This window comes from Neomonachus schauinslandi, chromosome 1, assembly GCF_002201575.2.
Source record: "Neomonachus schauinslandi chromosome 1, ASM220157v2, whole genome shotgun sequence".
Taxonomy (NCBI): domain Eukaryota; kingdom Metazoa; phylum Chordata; class Mammalia; order Carnivora; family Phocidae; genus Neomonachus; species Neomonachus schauinslandi.
The window spans coordinates 65,563,994-65,578,684 of NC_058403.1; the positions used below are offsets into that span (position 1 = coordinate 65,563,994).

The window sequence follows — 14,691 nt, forward strand, 5'->3', positions numbered from 1 at the left end:
CTCCCACTGCTCGCCCGAGTCTGCGGCATCACCCCTCCCACTGCTCGTCCGAGCCTGCGGCAGCACCCCTCCCAGTGCTCGTCCGAGTCTGCGGCAGCACCCCTCCCAGTGCTCGTCCGTCCGCTCTCACCTTCCTCGGGGCAGCAGCAGCGGGCAGGGCAGCAGGGGCAGCGGATGTAGCAGCAGCAATGCTGAGGACAGCTCTGGCACCAGCACACCCCGATCAGCAGGAGCAGGAGGAGGGCTCCCAGAATGATGAAGATCACTGTCAGCCAGTCTGCAGTGGAGACGCCAAGAGCAAGCTAACGAAACATGCCAGTGGAATGCTTCCAGGTCTAATATCCTAGAGGTCTAATAAATACTGCTCTTGATCTATAGGTTACGTTCAATCAATATAGTGGGGGGAAAAAAAAAAGTTTAGCTTTGGTAAAGGACCTTCAGAGGTTGGCAATCCAGCAATAGCCTGGGCTTGCTTGCTTCTGTTTTTTGTTGTTTTTTTTTTCTGTGTGTAAAAGTGTCACAGTGATGGGGTGGCTAAAGAGAAAGCTCCAGCAGCACTTACGCAGGACAATGAGCTTCACCTCCTTATCTGGGTCTCCTGACGTGTCCCCGGGAGCCTCAATGGTGCAATAATACACTCCATGGTCCCACCACATCACTTCATTAATCACCAGATCTGCTCCTGCAGGGAGGGAGGGAGAAAGTGCCAGGGGTTAAAGGAGAGGGCCCTGGTTTCTGACCTATGGCTTAAAGACCCAGCACTGTCCTTCCACATCCTAAGAGGGCCCCTCGTAGCGCAGAGGAAAGCCTAAAGCCCTTTCATTGAGACCCTCCTCTTTCCCCAAACAGTACAATGATGGTAGAACTGACCATTCATTGAGCCCTACCAGGTACCCTCAAAGGATTTTGGACATCACCTCATTTCATTCCCACCACAGCTCTCTGAGTGGGTGAGGTACACACTACATTGCCTCCCAGGGATACAACTTTCTTTCACAGTCATATAACTTTTGGTCATGGATGTGGCCATCCAGAATAAAGTCACTATTTCCTATCCTCTCTTAAAGGTGGACATGGACACACAACTCCGTTCTGGTGGACAGAATGCAAGCAGAAGGGTCACATGATGGCTCCCAGGAACTTTCCTAAAACAGTTTGGGAATATTTTTGTCCTCCTCTTCTTCTTTTCTTTTACTCTGTTATCTGGAGAGCAAATGTGATGGCTGCTGTCTTGGACCATGAGGAAGAAAAAGACTTTCTTGGTGAGCTGGAGCTTGGGCCTGTTGCCTGAGGACTTGATGGAACAGGGCCACCACACTAATTTTGGACTATCTACCTCCAAATTTATACTTGAGAAGAAATAAACTTCTTTATTGTTTAAGTCACTAATATTTTGGGTTTTGCTTACTCATAAACTCGATACCATCCTGATACAGTAAGTATGCTTATCAGCTGCATTTCAGATGAGGAAACCAAGACTCTAGGAGGCTAAGAAACTGGCCTAAGAACAGAGAAATAATGAGTAGCAGAGGTAGGTTCAAATCCATGTCTCTCTGCTGCAACCCTGGTGCTCTTAACCACTAAGTTCTAATGTCCTTTCCTAAGGGGTGGAAAACTCCACAGCCTGGGTTCCTCACCAGCTGTGAACGGATCCCTCTGGATCTTAGAGGGACAATTTATAAGATGAAGTTGAATAAGCAAGGATGAAATGCCAATATTTTAGGGTAAATGTTACTCGATGTTCAAGAAAGGAATTTCAGTTTTCATGAGCACTAAGCGCTGGGCTACCTCATTAAGATAGATGAATGGTATGTTCAAGTTTAGTAAATGCAACAAATTTTCACTGAAGACCTTGTGTGGGTCCAGCTCTATGTCAGACCCTGAGGAAGATCTGCAGAGAAATAAGACTCATCTCTGTCCTAAAAGGGCTTAAAGTCCAGTCAGGGGCATCAGGACAGCCTCCACATCCCTGCTATTTCATCCACAGTAGAGTGCCAGGGGACAACTTCAAATTCCTTTTTAAAAACCCTTAGCATTATAGACTTGCTCCTGCTTACTTAGCAATCCCATCTATAATTCTTCATTATCTGTTTGTCAAAAAATATTTATTGAGGAAATGAAACAAAAATGCAAGGTCATGTACCACTGGAGCTAACTTCAACTTCTGTTTCCTTCTCTTTCTACGTCAAGCTCTACGATTTTTTTCCTACCCATGATTTTCCAAACACACTACCTTTCCCAGAAATAAGCTTACCCCAGACTTGGAAGAATGGTAAAAATGCTTTGGAGGAAATTCTCTCTTAATGTTAATGTGCATTAAAAATCTGCCCCAATTTTTATTAGAGACATAAAGATTTTTTTTAGGGATATCACAGTAATGAGGACATTCAGATATGTTGATATTTTAAATAATCCAAGAACTGACTTGACATGGTTATCTCAAATGATGCACACACAGGCATAAAGTGTCAGAAAACAAGGGCTTCAGGAAGTCATGACAAGTATGGAGGTAGAAATAAAAACCAAGGGGAAATACTGCTTTCCCATGGGTGTAAGGGAGAAACAGAGTTTGATCCAAGGGTGATTGGGAGTAGAGATAGTGGATGGTATTACTCAGAATTAGAAAAAAAGAAAAGTGGGGACTGTCACCTGTGGGGATTTTCATCCTTCAAAAACTATAAAGGAGGCTTGCCAATTGAAGAGACTTTAAACTTTGGAATCAGATGAGGGCTAATTCTGCAGGCTCTGGGAAAAGGAGAACCACCCTGACTCTTTGAGAATGTAGCTAGAGACCAGAAAAGGACAGATGTTCCTTAAGGCCGAGAGTTTAAGGGCTGGCTTGGGGGAATCAGAGATCACATGTAAAAGAATCAGACTTAAATATCACAGCCAAAGTATTATACAAAAATTTGGAAGCAAATATTAAATTGGCTCCCTTTAAATGGTCATAGCGCATTCACTGATTTCCTCACATTGTTGCTACAGGTACCCTGAGTGGCCTGCTTCATGTATTCTCCCTCTTTTTCCCCTTTTAATCAGCAAATATTTATTTAACACTGCATGTGAAGCTCACTGAAACAGGCTCTGAATTCTGTGCCAATAACCCATCACGGCCATCCTGGATTACAAGATAGGAATATGGGGCGCTAGCCCATCCATCCAAAAGTGCCCTCAGTGATTGTAACTAAAGTTCACTGCACACTTAATATTTGCTAAGTGCTTTATGCATATCATCTCACTGAATCCTGACGGCTCTCCAGGAGATGGGTAGTACTACGGCAAGTCCCATTTTGTAGAAATTGAGGCTAAAAAAATTGAAGGGACTTGCCCAGGTTCACATACCCTATAAGTGCAGAATGGGGACCCACACCCGAGTCTGAGGGCTCCAACCACCAGCCCCTGTACTAGGCACAAAGAATAAGTATGCTTTACACATAGCTCTTAGATATCACATTTGATATTTACTTCAGTGTACAGACACAGAGACCATTATGTCCACCTTTCAGATGAGGTAACAGAGGCCAGGGAAAACATCTGCTACTGGTCCACAAGCTAGCAGGTGGAAGCAGCAGGACACTCAGCCAGGTCTTTAGATTCTAAGGCTAATGCTCTTTCCTCTACCAATGGGCAATGATGGTCTTCAGGTAGCCATTTACTTGGAAGCCCTTTAGACATGTACAACAGGAGTGGCCAGAGGGAAACTCAGCGGCCTGGGGTTCATGCAGGCCCTGAGAGCAATTTATGGGAGGGAGCGAACAAGCCTGAGCCACACCTCAGCCATGAAAAAGCAAAAGAGACCACCCACTCCCAGACCTTTAGCCAAAGCTGTAGGACATCTTCTCATCTAGAGACCAACTTCCAGGGGAGTGACTTCAGATGGTGGTAACAGCATTCTATGTATCTGGCACTTTCCTCAAACACACAAACAAACAAACAAACACAAAACCAAAAAAAAGAAAAAAGAGGGTGCCTGGGTGGCTCAGTCGTTAAGCGTCTGCCTTCGGCTCAGGTCATGATCCCAGGGTCCTGGGATCAGGTCCCACATCGGGCTCCCTGCTCGGCAGGAAGCCTGCTTCTCCCTCTCCCACTCCCCCTGCTTGTGTTCCTGCTCTCGCTATCTCTCTGTCAAATAAATAAATAAAATCTTTTAAAAAAAGAAAAAAGAAGAAAAGAAAGAAAAAGGGAAATCCCCACAATGACTCAGTCAGGCCCAGGCCTGGTGTCTGCACCTCTTGCCGCCCCCAGATCCCTGCCGCCTCCCCTGCACTCACGGTTCTGGATGGTGATCTTGCGCTGCCGGTAATCCACCCCCAGCACGGGCTCATTCTGCCCCCGCCTCTGAGCCACGATGCGAACCTCCCGCTGACTGTCGTTGCAGTCATTGGATGGGTCCTGGCCCAGGGATAAAGCCGCCTGGTATGCTGAGGAAAGAGGACACAGCCAGGTCACACAGCAATGGGGAATTCCCATGGAGAAAGGCGCCCTTACTGTTCCCTGGAGCAGGGAAGCTTCTCATTTTTATCCTGAGCTCATGTGTCTACTGGGAATCTTGCTAAACATGAAGATTCTGATTCTGTGGGTCTGGAGTGAGAATCTGAGAGTCTGCATTTCAGAGAAACTCCAGGTAATACTAATGAACCTCTGAGCAGCAAGATCCAGACCCCTCTCAAAGGTCATCATTTCCAAATCCTGGCTCCATGCTCCTGTCTCCCATTCCAACTACCCTTGCTTCATTTTTGGTCACCCCAGATTCTGCTCCTATAGGGCTCATCCACCTGTCCTTATAATACATTTGCTGGTGGCAAATGCCTGCTACCCTGGCCTCTCCTCCCTTCTGACTTTATTTGAAAAGTAACCCCCTGGAAATCATGCCTTGATTCAGAGATGTGTCTTTTGGGGACAACGCCAGGTTCTGTGGGTGACTCAGACATTTAGGTATCGGGGTTCATACTGTAAGACATTAGTCAGGGCTAAAAGAGGTAAAGCTGATGCCTCCCCCCTTTTCCTCACCCCTGGAAGCTCACTTCCTTCCTACAAAGACGGTGTCTACTTGTACTCTCAAAATCTCTACAAGGGTAATTGTCCAGGGCTGACGGTGAGGATCTGGGTTCCTTTGTTCCTTGAGAGAGTAGAGGTAGACAGCTAAAAAGAACTTTGGTTCCAGGGAGGAGAGCTGACATGAGTGGGGCAGCTGCTACTGAGAGGTAGGACTTGGCTAAGTGTGTGTGTGTGTGGGGGGGGGGGGGGGGTTGTGCAGCACTGAAAATGTGTTTCCTGGGGGCAGTGGGCTCTCGCTCACTGGGAGAGTTTCATTGGCCACTAGGAAGGCTGGCCACAAAAGGGAGTGTGGCAGTGGGGGGGGGGGGGGGGGTTCACAAACCCCACCCCTCAGGGTCCGGGGGGATGTAGGAGGCTTCTTGTCTACGTCCTCAGGTGGTAAGGGGAATGGAGGCGGACTGCATACTCATCTCAGTGTGCCGGTATGCAACCAGGAATGGACCAGGAGGCAGGACTGGCACTGCCTTTTAAAAAACTTAATGTCTGAGCTGCCTACATCTTTTCAGAACAAGGTAGGACACAAATCTTAAAATAAAATAGTATGTGACCTCAAATAAGTTACTTCATCTGTCTGGGTTGTTTATTTATCTATAAAATGAGGGGACGAGGGGCGCCTGGGTGGCTCAGTCATTAAGTGTCTGCCTTCGGCTCAGGTCATGATCACAGGGTCCTGGGATCGAGCCCCGCATCGGGCTCCCTGCTCCGCGGGAAGCCTGCTTCTCCCTCTCCCACTCCCCTTGCTTGTGTTCCCTCTCTCGCTGTGTCTCTCTCTGTCAAATAAATAAATAAAATCTTTAAAAATAAAATAAAATAAAATGAGGGGACGGCATTAAGTGAACTTTGCGGCTCCCTCTCAGAAGGATTTGTGGCCCTATGCCCTAATGGCCATGCTTCACAGAGAGACGTACGTGGGCTGAAGGAGGAGGGACTCACATGCAGAGTAGTAGTCAAAGATGGGGTCCTTGCAGAAGGACTTGAAGCGCCACGTCACCACGACATCCTGGAGCTGGGCGGAGGTGGTGTAGTCACATTTAAGGACGATGGAGGCAAACAGTGTGACATAGCGCTCTGTGTGCTGGACCGTCACCAGCAAGGACAGGCACCCTGCAGCCAAGAGCAAGAGACAATGCTGAAGGCAGACTATGTCTCTGGGAGGTGACCTACTTCTGTTCATGGGGTAATAAAAGCAATGCAAATAAGCAAACACACTGGCTGACTAGTTGGGAGCTGGCAGGCAGAGTGGGAGGCAAAGACCACACAGACACCCTGGGGGAGATGGGGGAGAGAAAGAGGAAGGATGACTCGCAAGGATCTTGTGATCCATTGACAGTGTTAACACGTTCAACAACAATAAAGAAACTATATTAAAAGAAGGCCTACAGACAAAGCACTGATTTCCAAGATCTATAAAGAACTTCTCAAACTCAGCACCCAAAAAACAAATAATCAAGTCAAAAAATGGGCAGAAGACATGAACAGACACTTCTCCAAAGAAGACATACAATTGGCTAACAGACACATGAAAAAATGTTCATCATCATTAGCCATCAGGGAAATTCAAATCAAAACCACATTGAGATACCACCTTACACGAGTTAGAATGGCAAAAATTGACAAGGCAAGAAACAACAAATGTTGGAGAGGTTGTGGAGAAAGGGGAACCCTCTTACACTGTTGGTGGGAATGCAAGTTGGTACAGCCACTTTGGACAACAGTGTGGAGGTTCCTCAAAAAATTAAAAATAGAGCTACCCTATGACCCAGCAATTGCACTACTGGATATTTACCCCAAAGACACAGATGTAGTGAAAAGAAGGGCCGTATGCACCCCAATGTGCATAGCAGAAATGTCCACAATAGCCAAACTGTGGAAAGAGCCAAGATGCCCTTCAACAGACGAATGGATAAAGATGTGGTCCATATATACAATGGAATATTACTCATCATCAGAAAGGATGAATACCCAACTTTTACATCAACATGGATGGGACTGGAGATTATGCTAAGTGAAATAAGTCAAGCAGAGAAAGTCAATTATCATATGGTTTCACTTTTTGTGGAACATAAGGAATAGCATGGAGGACATCAGGAGAAGGAAGGGAAAAATGAAGGGGGGGAAATCGGAGGGGGAGATGAACCATGAGAGACTATGGATTCTGAGAAACAAACTGAGGGTTTTAGAGGGGAGAGGGTGGGGGGATGGGTTAGCCTGGTGATGGGTATTAAGGAGGGCACGTATTGCATGGAGCACTGGGTGTTATACGAAAACAATGGATCATGGATCTCTACATCAAAAACTAATGATGTATTGTATGGTGACTAACATAACATAATAAAATTAAATTAAATTTAAAAAAATAAGTAAAATAAAAAGGGGAAAAGAAAAAAGAAGGTCATATAGTGAGCTTGCCAATACACGTATATATTTTTTCATGTTACTTTCTTTTAAAATGTTTCCCCACTTCTTCAGGGAAGTTCAACAGGCCTATGAGGCCAATCAGGTCTGCCTTCAGCCTTTCTCTGCTGCCTCATCTCCCTTCCAGGCCCACCTCACACTCAGGGTATCAGCCACCCTGAACTTGCTCCATTCCTTCCCTTGGCAGGATCACCATCTTCTCCAGGTCTTCCCACGTGTAGACCTCTTGGCTGGAGCACTCTCCCAGAGCACCAGCCACCACTTCCTTCCCTTCACGAGGCTAATTACTATGTATTCCTTAGGTCTTCAGCAGCACCCTCACCTCCTCCAGAAGCCTTCCCTGACTGCAAATCTGGGAGAGGGGTCTCCTGTGTTTTCCCAAAGTGCCTCTTCCCCGCCCAGGCAGGACATTTCACATGCCTTGGTGATGGCCAGCTAACTGCAGGCTCTGAGAAAGCCGGCTGAGTCTGTCTCTGACTCACCGTTAAAGCACAACCTCACAACTGTACCTGTCACCTCCTTGGCACCCAACAAATGTTTGTTGAATAAATAATGGAATGAATGACCAGGAATCCATTAACAATAGAAACTGGCAGTACAGGTGGTCAACATGAGCATAAAATAAATAAAAATGATCAGACTGTGACAAATTTTATTACAAAAGACTTGAGGGTGCCTGGGTGGCTCAGTTGGTTAAGTGGCTGCCTTCAGCTCAGGTCGTGATCCTGGAGTCCCAAGATCGAGTCCCGCATCAGGCTCCCTGCTCAGCGGGGAGTCTGCTTCTCCCTCTGACCCTCCCCCGTCTCATGCTCTCTCTCTCTCTTTCTCAAATAAATGAATAAAATCTTAAAACAAACAAACAAAAAGACTTGAAGAAATTAAGAATTTTTCTTTTCTCTTTTTTAAGGCTCCTCCCTAGCCTCCAAAGCTACAAACACACAGCTCCAGGTCTGCCTTGATGAGGAACCCAGTGGCACAGAAAGTCAGGTGGCACTTTGGCATGGTCAGAGGTCCACACATAACCAACATCTTAGAATGTTCCTATGTCAAGATGGTTTCTAGGCCAAGTTATAGGGGCTCTTCTCGTGGGAGGTTTAGCGCAGAATAATAGTACTCAAACTTGAGCGTGTGCCACCGAGAGGACTTGTAATGGCCCAGATCACTTTCAGGAGGAGTTTCTGATTCAGGAGGACTTGGGTGGGGCCCAAGAACTTACATTTCTGACAAGTTTCCAGGAGATGGTGACTGCTCTCTGGGTACCATGCTTTGAGAACCACTGGTGTGGACTGACAGGCTTGGACTCCGATACAACTGGGTTCAAATAAAACTTCACTATTTATTTGGACATTGTACAAGCTATTTACTGAGTTGTTTTCCCCCCGCCCCCCTGAGCTAGGACTGCAGATTATGATAGTACTAACCTCATCAGGTCCGTGAAAGGATGCAATGAGATAATTCACTTCTGGCAATTGGCATGGTGCCTGGTACATACGCTGTTGTGTTAGTGTCAGGGTCTGAGTCTGAGTCTCTTTCCTCCTCCTTTCCTCTATGATGAAGGCCAAAAAGAAAGGGGTTCAAGCGGGGGTTCTCTCCAAGGGAGTTCTCAGGTGGACCAGCCTCATTTTGACTGAGATACACCCACAAACACAAACATTTAGCCCCCACCCTCACCCCTTACAAAACAGCTGGGTGGGCCTGGCTCGAAGGCCACTGCCACATGGTTCTGGATCCTGCCTCATCTTTGGGACACAGCCCTCATAAGACAGTAAGCTGTGATTATGATGGGCACATGTACCCACTTTTCTACGTCCACGGAGAAAGATCAGGGTGCTGCTCAGGACAGGTCCTTGCCCCCAGAAATGACCCAAACTGTCTCCAGGACTGGGCTGAAATGATGATGTGCCTGTGACAGGCATGCTGGAGAGAGGGTCTGCAGAAATATGGGGGACACCTGTGGGTGGGGAAGACTTCATGAAAAAAGAGATATAAGCTGGGCCCTAACACTGAAGTAGGATTAAGATTACACACGAAAAATAGGAAGAAAGCAGAGAAACTCATAGTTTCAAGACAGAAGAAAAGAGAAGCAGCCCTTATCAGGAAGGGGCAGTTACTTGGGGAGCCTGGAGAGAACCGACCCCTGGCTTTATGGGAAACAGAGGGATCAATAAGGAAGGACTGGTGGTAGTGACTGGGGTTGGGGAGACCGGGTGGAGCCCAAATCTCACTGAAGCATCTATTTCTAGTTAATGGGTAATCACTGAACACTTTCTGTAGAGTAATAGGGCAAAGGTGGTTTTTTTAGGAAGACTGTTGACTTCCTCATCCAGTTATAAAGATCATCATTTTGAAAATGAGCCTTGAGTAGTTTGGGGGGGGGGGGGAAATAGCTGCTGTCTCTGCCAGCTATAAGATTCCTGGAAATTAGTCCAATCGGAATGGAAGAGCCGGTGACTAGCATCTCAAGCCTAATGTGAATTGTTTTGTAATCTGCTTTATTATTTTTGCCTCTCCACTCTCACCATCCCCCTTGCTTTCTTCCAGAACTGACCTGAAACAGACCTTGGAGCTTCCGCCCAACACAGCTTTAACCGAAGAGAAGTCACTACAGGTAAGCTTTTGACAATGACGAGGATGGCAATGTCAACACTAGCTTATTCTGCTCAGTAAATATATGGATTAGAATAGGGATTAAAACACCTATTTATGGTCTAAACAAAATCCCATACTCACACCGTACTTTCAAATATTGTCTTTTACACACTAAATATGACCCCTGGGAGTAGACAATCAGGGCCATTTCGCACACCACAAATCTGAGACTGGAAAAGATGATTGGCTTGTCTGTGGTCATTCATTTTCTAAGGAGGTCAGAATCAAGATTCCACCCCTGAGCAGTGCTCTCTCCACTCTGCCCGGTTATTCTCTAAATAAAGGAAAATGTTTGCTACTCATTAGCCTGCAAACAATCGGAGTGGAGAGACAGGCGACAACTGGCATCAGTCACTCTGGTACTGTGATTAACAAGCTACATGTTCTTCATTTTGCTGAACGGCAGTTTGACATAAACAGCAATTTATTCAAAGGGCGCTGGTTAACATTATTTGTGTAGAGGTGAGAGGGCAAGTTTGCTGGGAGTCAGAGAAAGGAATTCGGATGGAGCTAGGAGTTGCTCTGGGGGAGCTTTGCAGATTGCTGAATCTGACACTCTGAGGGAGGAGAATGGGGACAAGGGTGATCACCTTCATTACCAAGTCCTCCCTCAGCAACCCTTCCATGAATGCCTTTATTTTTTTTTTAAAAGATTTTATTTATTGGGGCGCCTGGGTGGCTCAGTCGTTAAACGTTTGCCTCCGGCTCAGGTCATGATCCCAGGGTCCTGGGATCGAGCCCCGCATCGGGCTCCCTGCTCGGCGGGAGCCTGCTTCTCCCTCTCCCACTCCCCCTGCTTGTGTTCCCTCTCTCGCTGTGTCTCTCTCTGTCAAATAAATAAATAAAATCTTTAAAAAAAAAAAAAAGATTTTATTTATTTATTCATGAGAAACAGAGAGAGAGAGGCAGAGGGAGAAGCAGGCTCCCAAGGAGCAAGGAGCCCGATGTGGGACTCGATCCCAGGACCCCGGGATCATGACCTGAGCCGAAGGCAGACGCTTAACCATCTGAGCCACCCAGGTGCCCTCCATGAATGCCTTTATTATGGCCAATACACACCTGCGGTGACATGATTCACCTTTACCAACGTCAGCACTGGCTTTGCCACCTGGGTACTATTCTTTCATCCTCTCTTTGAATTCATCCCTTCGGTGAATTTCAAGCCTCGAAATATGTCAGGTTCCCATGATTTTGACCCTACTGAGCTTACTCACACACTCTCCCAGGGTCTGCCAGCCCCACAGCAACCTGCCCAGCTCTCAGACCTTCATCCCTGGCCTTCCACAAGAAGAGTGGGGAAGAGTCCCAGGACAAAAGGTACCAGGCAACCAGCAAACCTCTCTCCCCTTAGCTCAGCTGTTGCTCTGGATCTCAGCATCTACTGTGTGCCAGGTGATATACACACACTGTCTCTAATCCTCACAAAACCCCCAGGGGTGGGAACAGTCCTACTCATACACATGGGCAAAGGTTTAGAGACTGTAATAAGCCAAGCCCTCTCAGCTTCAGAATTTGGTTTTGCTGGAGTTTTGGTTTTGCACGTTGGGTAAACATGATCTCTCCCACGCAGGCAAGCTTGACTTTCAAAGTGGAAGTCTGGTGCTAGACTCAGAAAGCAGGAGGATTTTCCAGATTGGGAGGAGGATAGCCCATCTCAAAGGCAAAAACCTCCCATCCTTCTTGTCCTTTAGCCTTGGACTTCTCGGTAAAACTAACCACACTGGGCATGCACACTATTAGGCAGGTAAAGTTTTCAAGAAGAGACTAAGAACAGCAGAATCTGAGCTGAAAAGAGGAACAGATTCAAAAAGGTAGATGTCCTTTTGATCTGTGCTCTTTAAACTGTCTTCAAATTCTTATATTTTCTATTATTTTTTGAGGGGAGGGGAGGGGCAGAGGGAGAAGGAGAGAATCTTAAGCTCGGGGCTCAATCTCACAACCCTGAGATCATGACCTGAACTGACATCAAGAATCCGATACTTAACCTACTGAGCCACCCAGGTACCCGTTTCTATTCTTAAATTTCCTTCATCCTGTGGCATCTCCTTCCCCTCAGCTAACTGCCATCTGATTTCCTAAATATCTCTATCATTTTCTTCTCAAAGCTTTAATTCTGGAGACTGACTTCCTAAGTTCAGATTCTGTCTCCACTCCCCCACCAGTTAAAAGACCTGACAAGTTATTTCCAAACTACAGTTGCCTCTTTATATACAAAACTGGAATGATAATAATATTTCCCTGATAGGTGTGTCTGGGTGGCTCAGTTAAGTGTCTGACTCTTGATTTTGGCTCAGGTCATGATCTCAGGGTTCTGGGATCCAGCCCTGCCTCGGGCTCCCTGTTCAGCAGGAAATCTGCTTGTCTCCCTCTCCCTCTGTCCCTTCCCCCACTCACATGCACATGTGCACGTGCTCTCTCTCTCTCTCTCTCTCTCTAAAATAAGCAAATAAATCTTTCAGTGTTTATACCCCCACTCACACGCATATGTGCACGTGCTTGCTCTCTCTCTAAAATAAGCAAATAAATCTTCCAATGTTTATACTGAATAAATCTTTCAATGTGTATATCCACAATAGCCAAAATATGGAAAGAGTCCAGATGTCCACTGACAGATGAATGGATAAGGAAGATGTGGTGTGTGTGTGTGTGTGTGTGTGTGTGTGTGTGTGTGTAGTGAACTATTACTCAGCCATCCAAAAGAATGAAAGCTTGCCATTTGCAATGATGTAGATGGAGCTAGAGTGTACTATGCAAAGCAAAATAAGTCAGTCAGAGAAAGACAAATATCATATGATTTCACTCATATGTGGAATTTAAGAAACAAAACAGATGAACATAGGGGAAGGGAAGGAAAAATAAAATAAGATGAAAATAGAGAGGGAGGCAAACCATAAGAGACACTTAATTCTAGGAAACAAAGAGGGTTGCTGGAGGGGAGGTGGGTGATGGAAAGGGGTAACTGGGTGATGAGCATTAAAGAGGGCACTTGGTGTAATGAGCACTGGGTGTTATATGCAACTGATAAATCACTAAATTCTACCCGTGAAACTAATAATACAGTATATGTTAACTATATTGAATTTAAACAAAGAATTTAAAAATAAATAAATAAATAAATGGGAGGGGGATAAAAGAAAAAAAAATAAGTCTTAAAAAAAAAATACTTCCCTGATAGTGTTGTAGTAAGGATTAAATGATATAATAAATGTCCAGAATTTAGCAAATAGCCTGGGACATAATAGCCACTGAATAAACATTAGCTATTATTTATATCATTTGTACTTATCTTGCCCACCTTAGAGATTGAGGTCAATTGAGAACAGCAAATAAAAGTATTAAGAATTAAAACGATACAAATGTTATTATGCAGCCATCAAAAAAACCTGAAATCTTGCCATTTGCAACACCATGGATGGAACTAGAGGGTATTATACTAAGCGAAGTAAGTCAGTCAGAGAAAGACAATTATCATATGACCTCACTGATATGAAGAATTCGAGAAAGAAGGCAGAGGATCTTAGGGGAAGGGAGGAAAAAATGAAACAAGATGAAACAAGATGAAACCAGAGAGGGAGAGAAACCACAAGAGACTCTCAATCTCAGGAAACAAACTGAGGGTGGCTGGAGTGGGGGGTGGGGTGGGAGGGATGGCGTGGCTGGGTGATGGACATTGGGGAGGGTATGTGCTATGGTGAGCGCTGTGAATTGTGTAAGACTGATGAATCACAGAGTTGTACTCCTGAAACAAATAATACATTATATGTTAAAAAAAAATTAAATGATACAAATGTAAACTGGCATTCAAAGCTTTTAAAGCTGCGTCACTTTGCACCCTGGCAAACCCATTCAGTTTGTCTCCTCTGAAAGAGGGAGGGAAACCTGTCATTTAAGGGTGGAAATGTAACTTCAAATGAGATATCGGAGCTCGTGGGAAGAAGGGAAGGAGAAGGGGATTCTCTGTTTCCTACCATGAAGTACTTTCCAAGACGATGCCGTTGTGCAGCGTGGGGACTACATCCCATATTAAAGTCGAAGGAAAACACACCAATGGAAGAAGATTATCTTTACCATTAAATGCTATGTGTTCGAAACACATGCATATCTTTGTATATTTCTTTATTCAGTCTGTCTTCCCTGTGTTATATCAGATTGGGCAAGATGTTTTACAGTTTCTAGAATATTTTATCCATATAACACAGGGACATAGCTACAATTTTTTTTTTTTTTTTAACTAAGAACTGTTTTCAGGGGACTGAATGGCATTTCCCCTCCTCTACACATGAAGGCTCCTGCCTGGAAGGGAGTGGCAGGCAGGGGGATAGCAGGGTCTTTCCAGGCAAGGGGCAGTGGCCTGGTGTTAACTCCTGATAGAAGGTCTCGCTTCTTGAATGTTTTTCACATATCCAGGCACCTATGCGCCACTAAGCAGGTCACAAAAAGTACACAGGTCTAATCCTATCAGAGTTTATGTCTGAGCAAGCTATCTCCCCAAGTATATTTGCCATCTGTACTTGTTACACTTCCTTAGATAACAGTGCAAATATGAAAGGAATCAAGTGGAAGAGGGAG

At 45.5% G+C, this 14,691-nt stretch overlaps 1 protein-coding gene across 1 annotated transcript in view; it reads right to left on the bottom strand.

Annotated features, from left to right (window-relative positions):
• ILDR1 (immunoglobulin like domain containing receptor 1) overlaps positions 1 to 14,691 on the bottom strand; it is a 32,756-nt gene that overhangs the window by 12,389 nt on the left and 5,676 nt on the right. Inside the window, exons 2-5 of the mRNA XM_021692463.1 lie at positions 5,992 to 6,162; positions 4,272 to 4,421; positions 563 to 682; positions 131 to 277 (exon numbers count right to left, since the gene is read on the bottom strand). Coding sequence (XP_021548138.1) covers positions 131 to 277; positions 563 to 682; positions 4,272 to 4,421; positions 5,992 to 6,162 — 588 coding nt within the window. The remainder of the gene's footprint in view (positions 1 to 130; positions 278 to 562; positions 683 to 4,271; positions 4,422 to 5,991; positions 6,163 to 14,691) is intronic.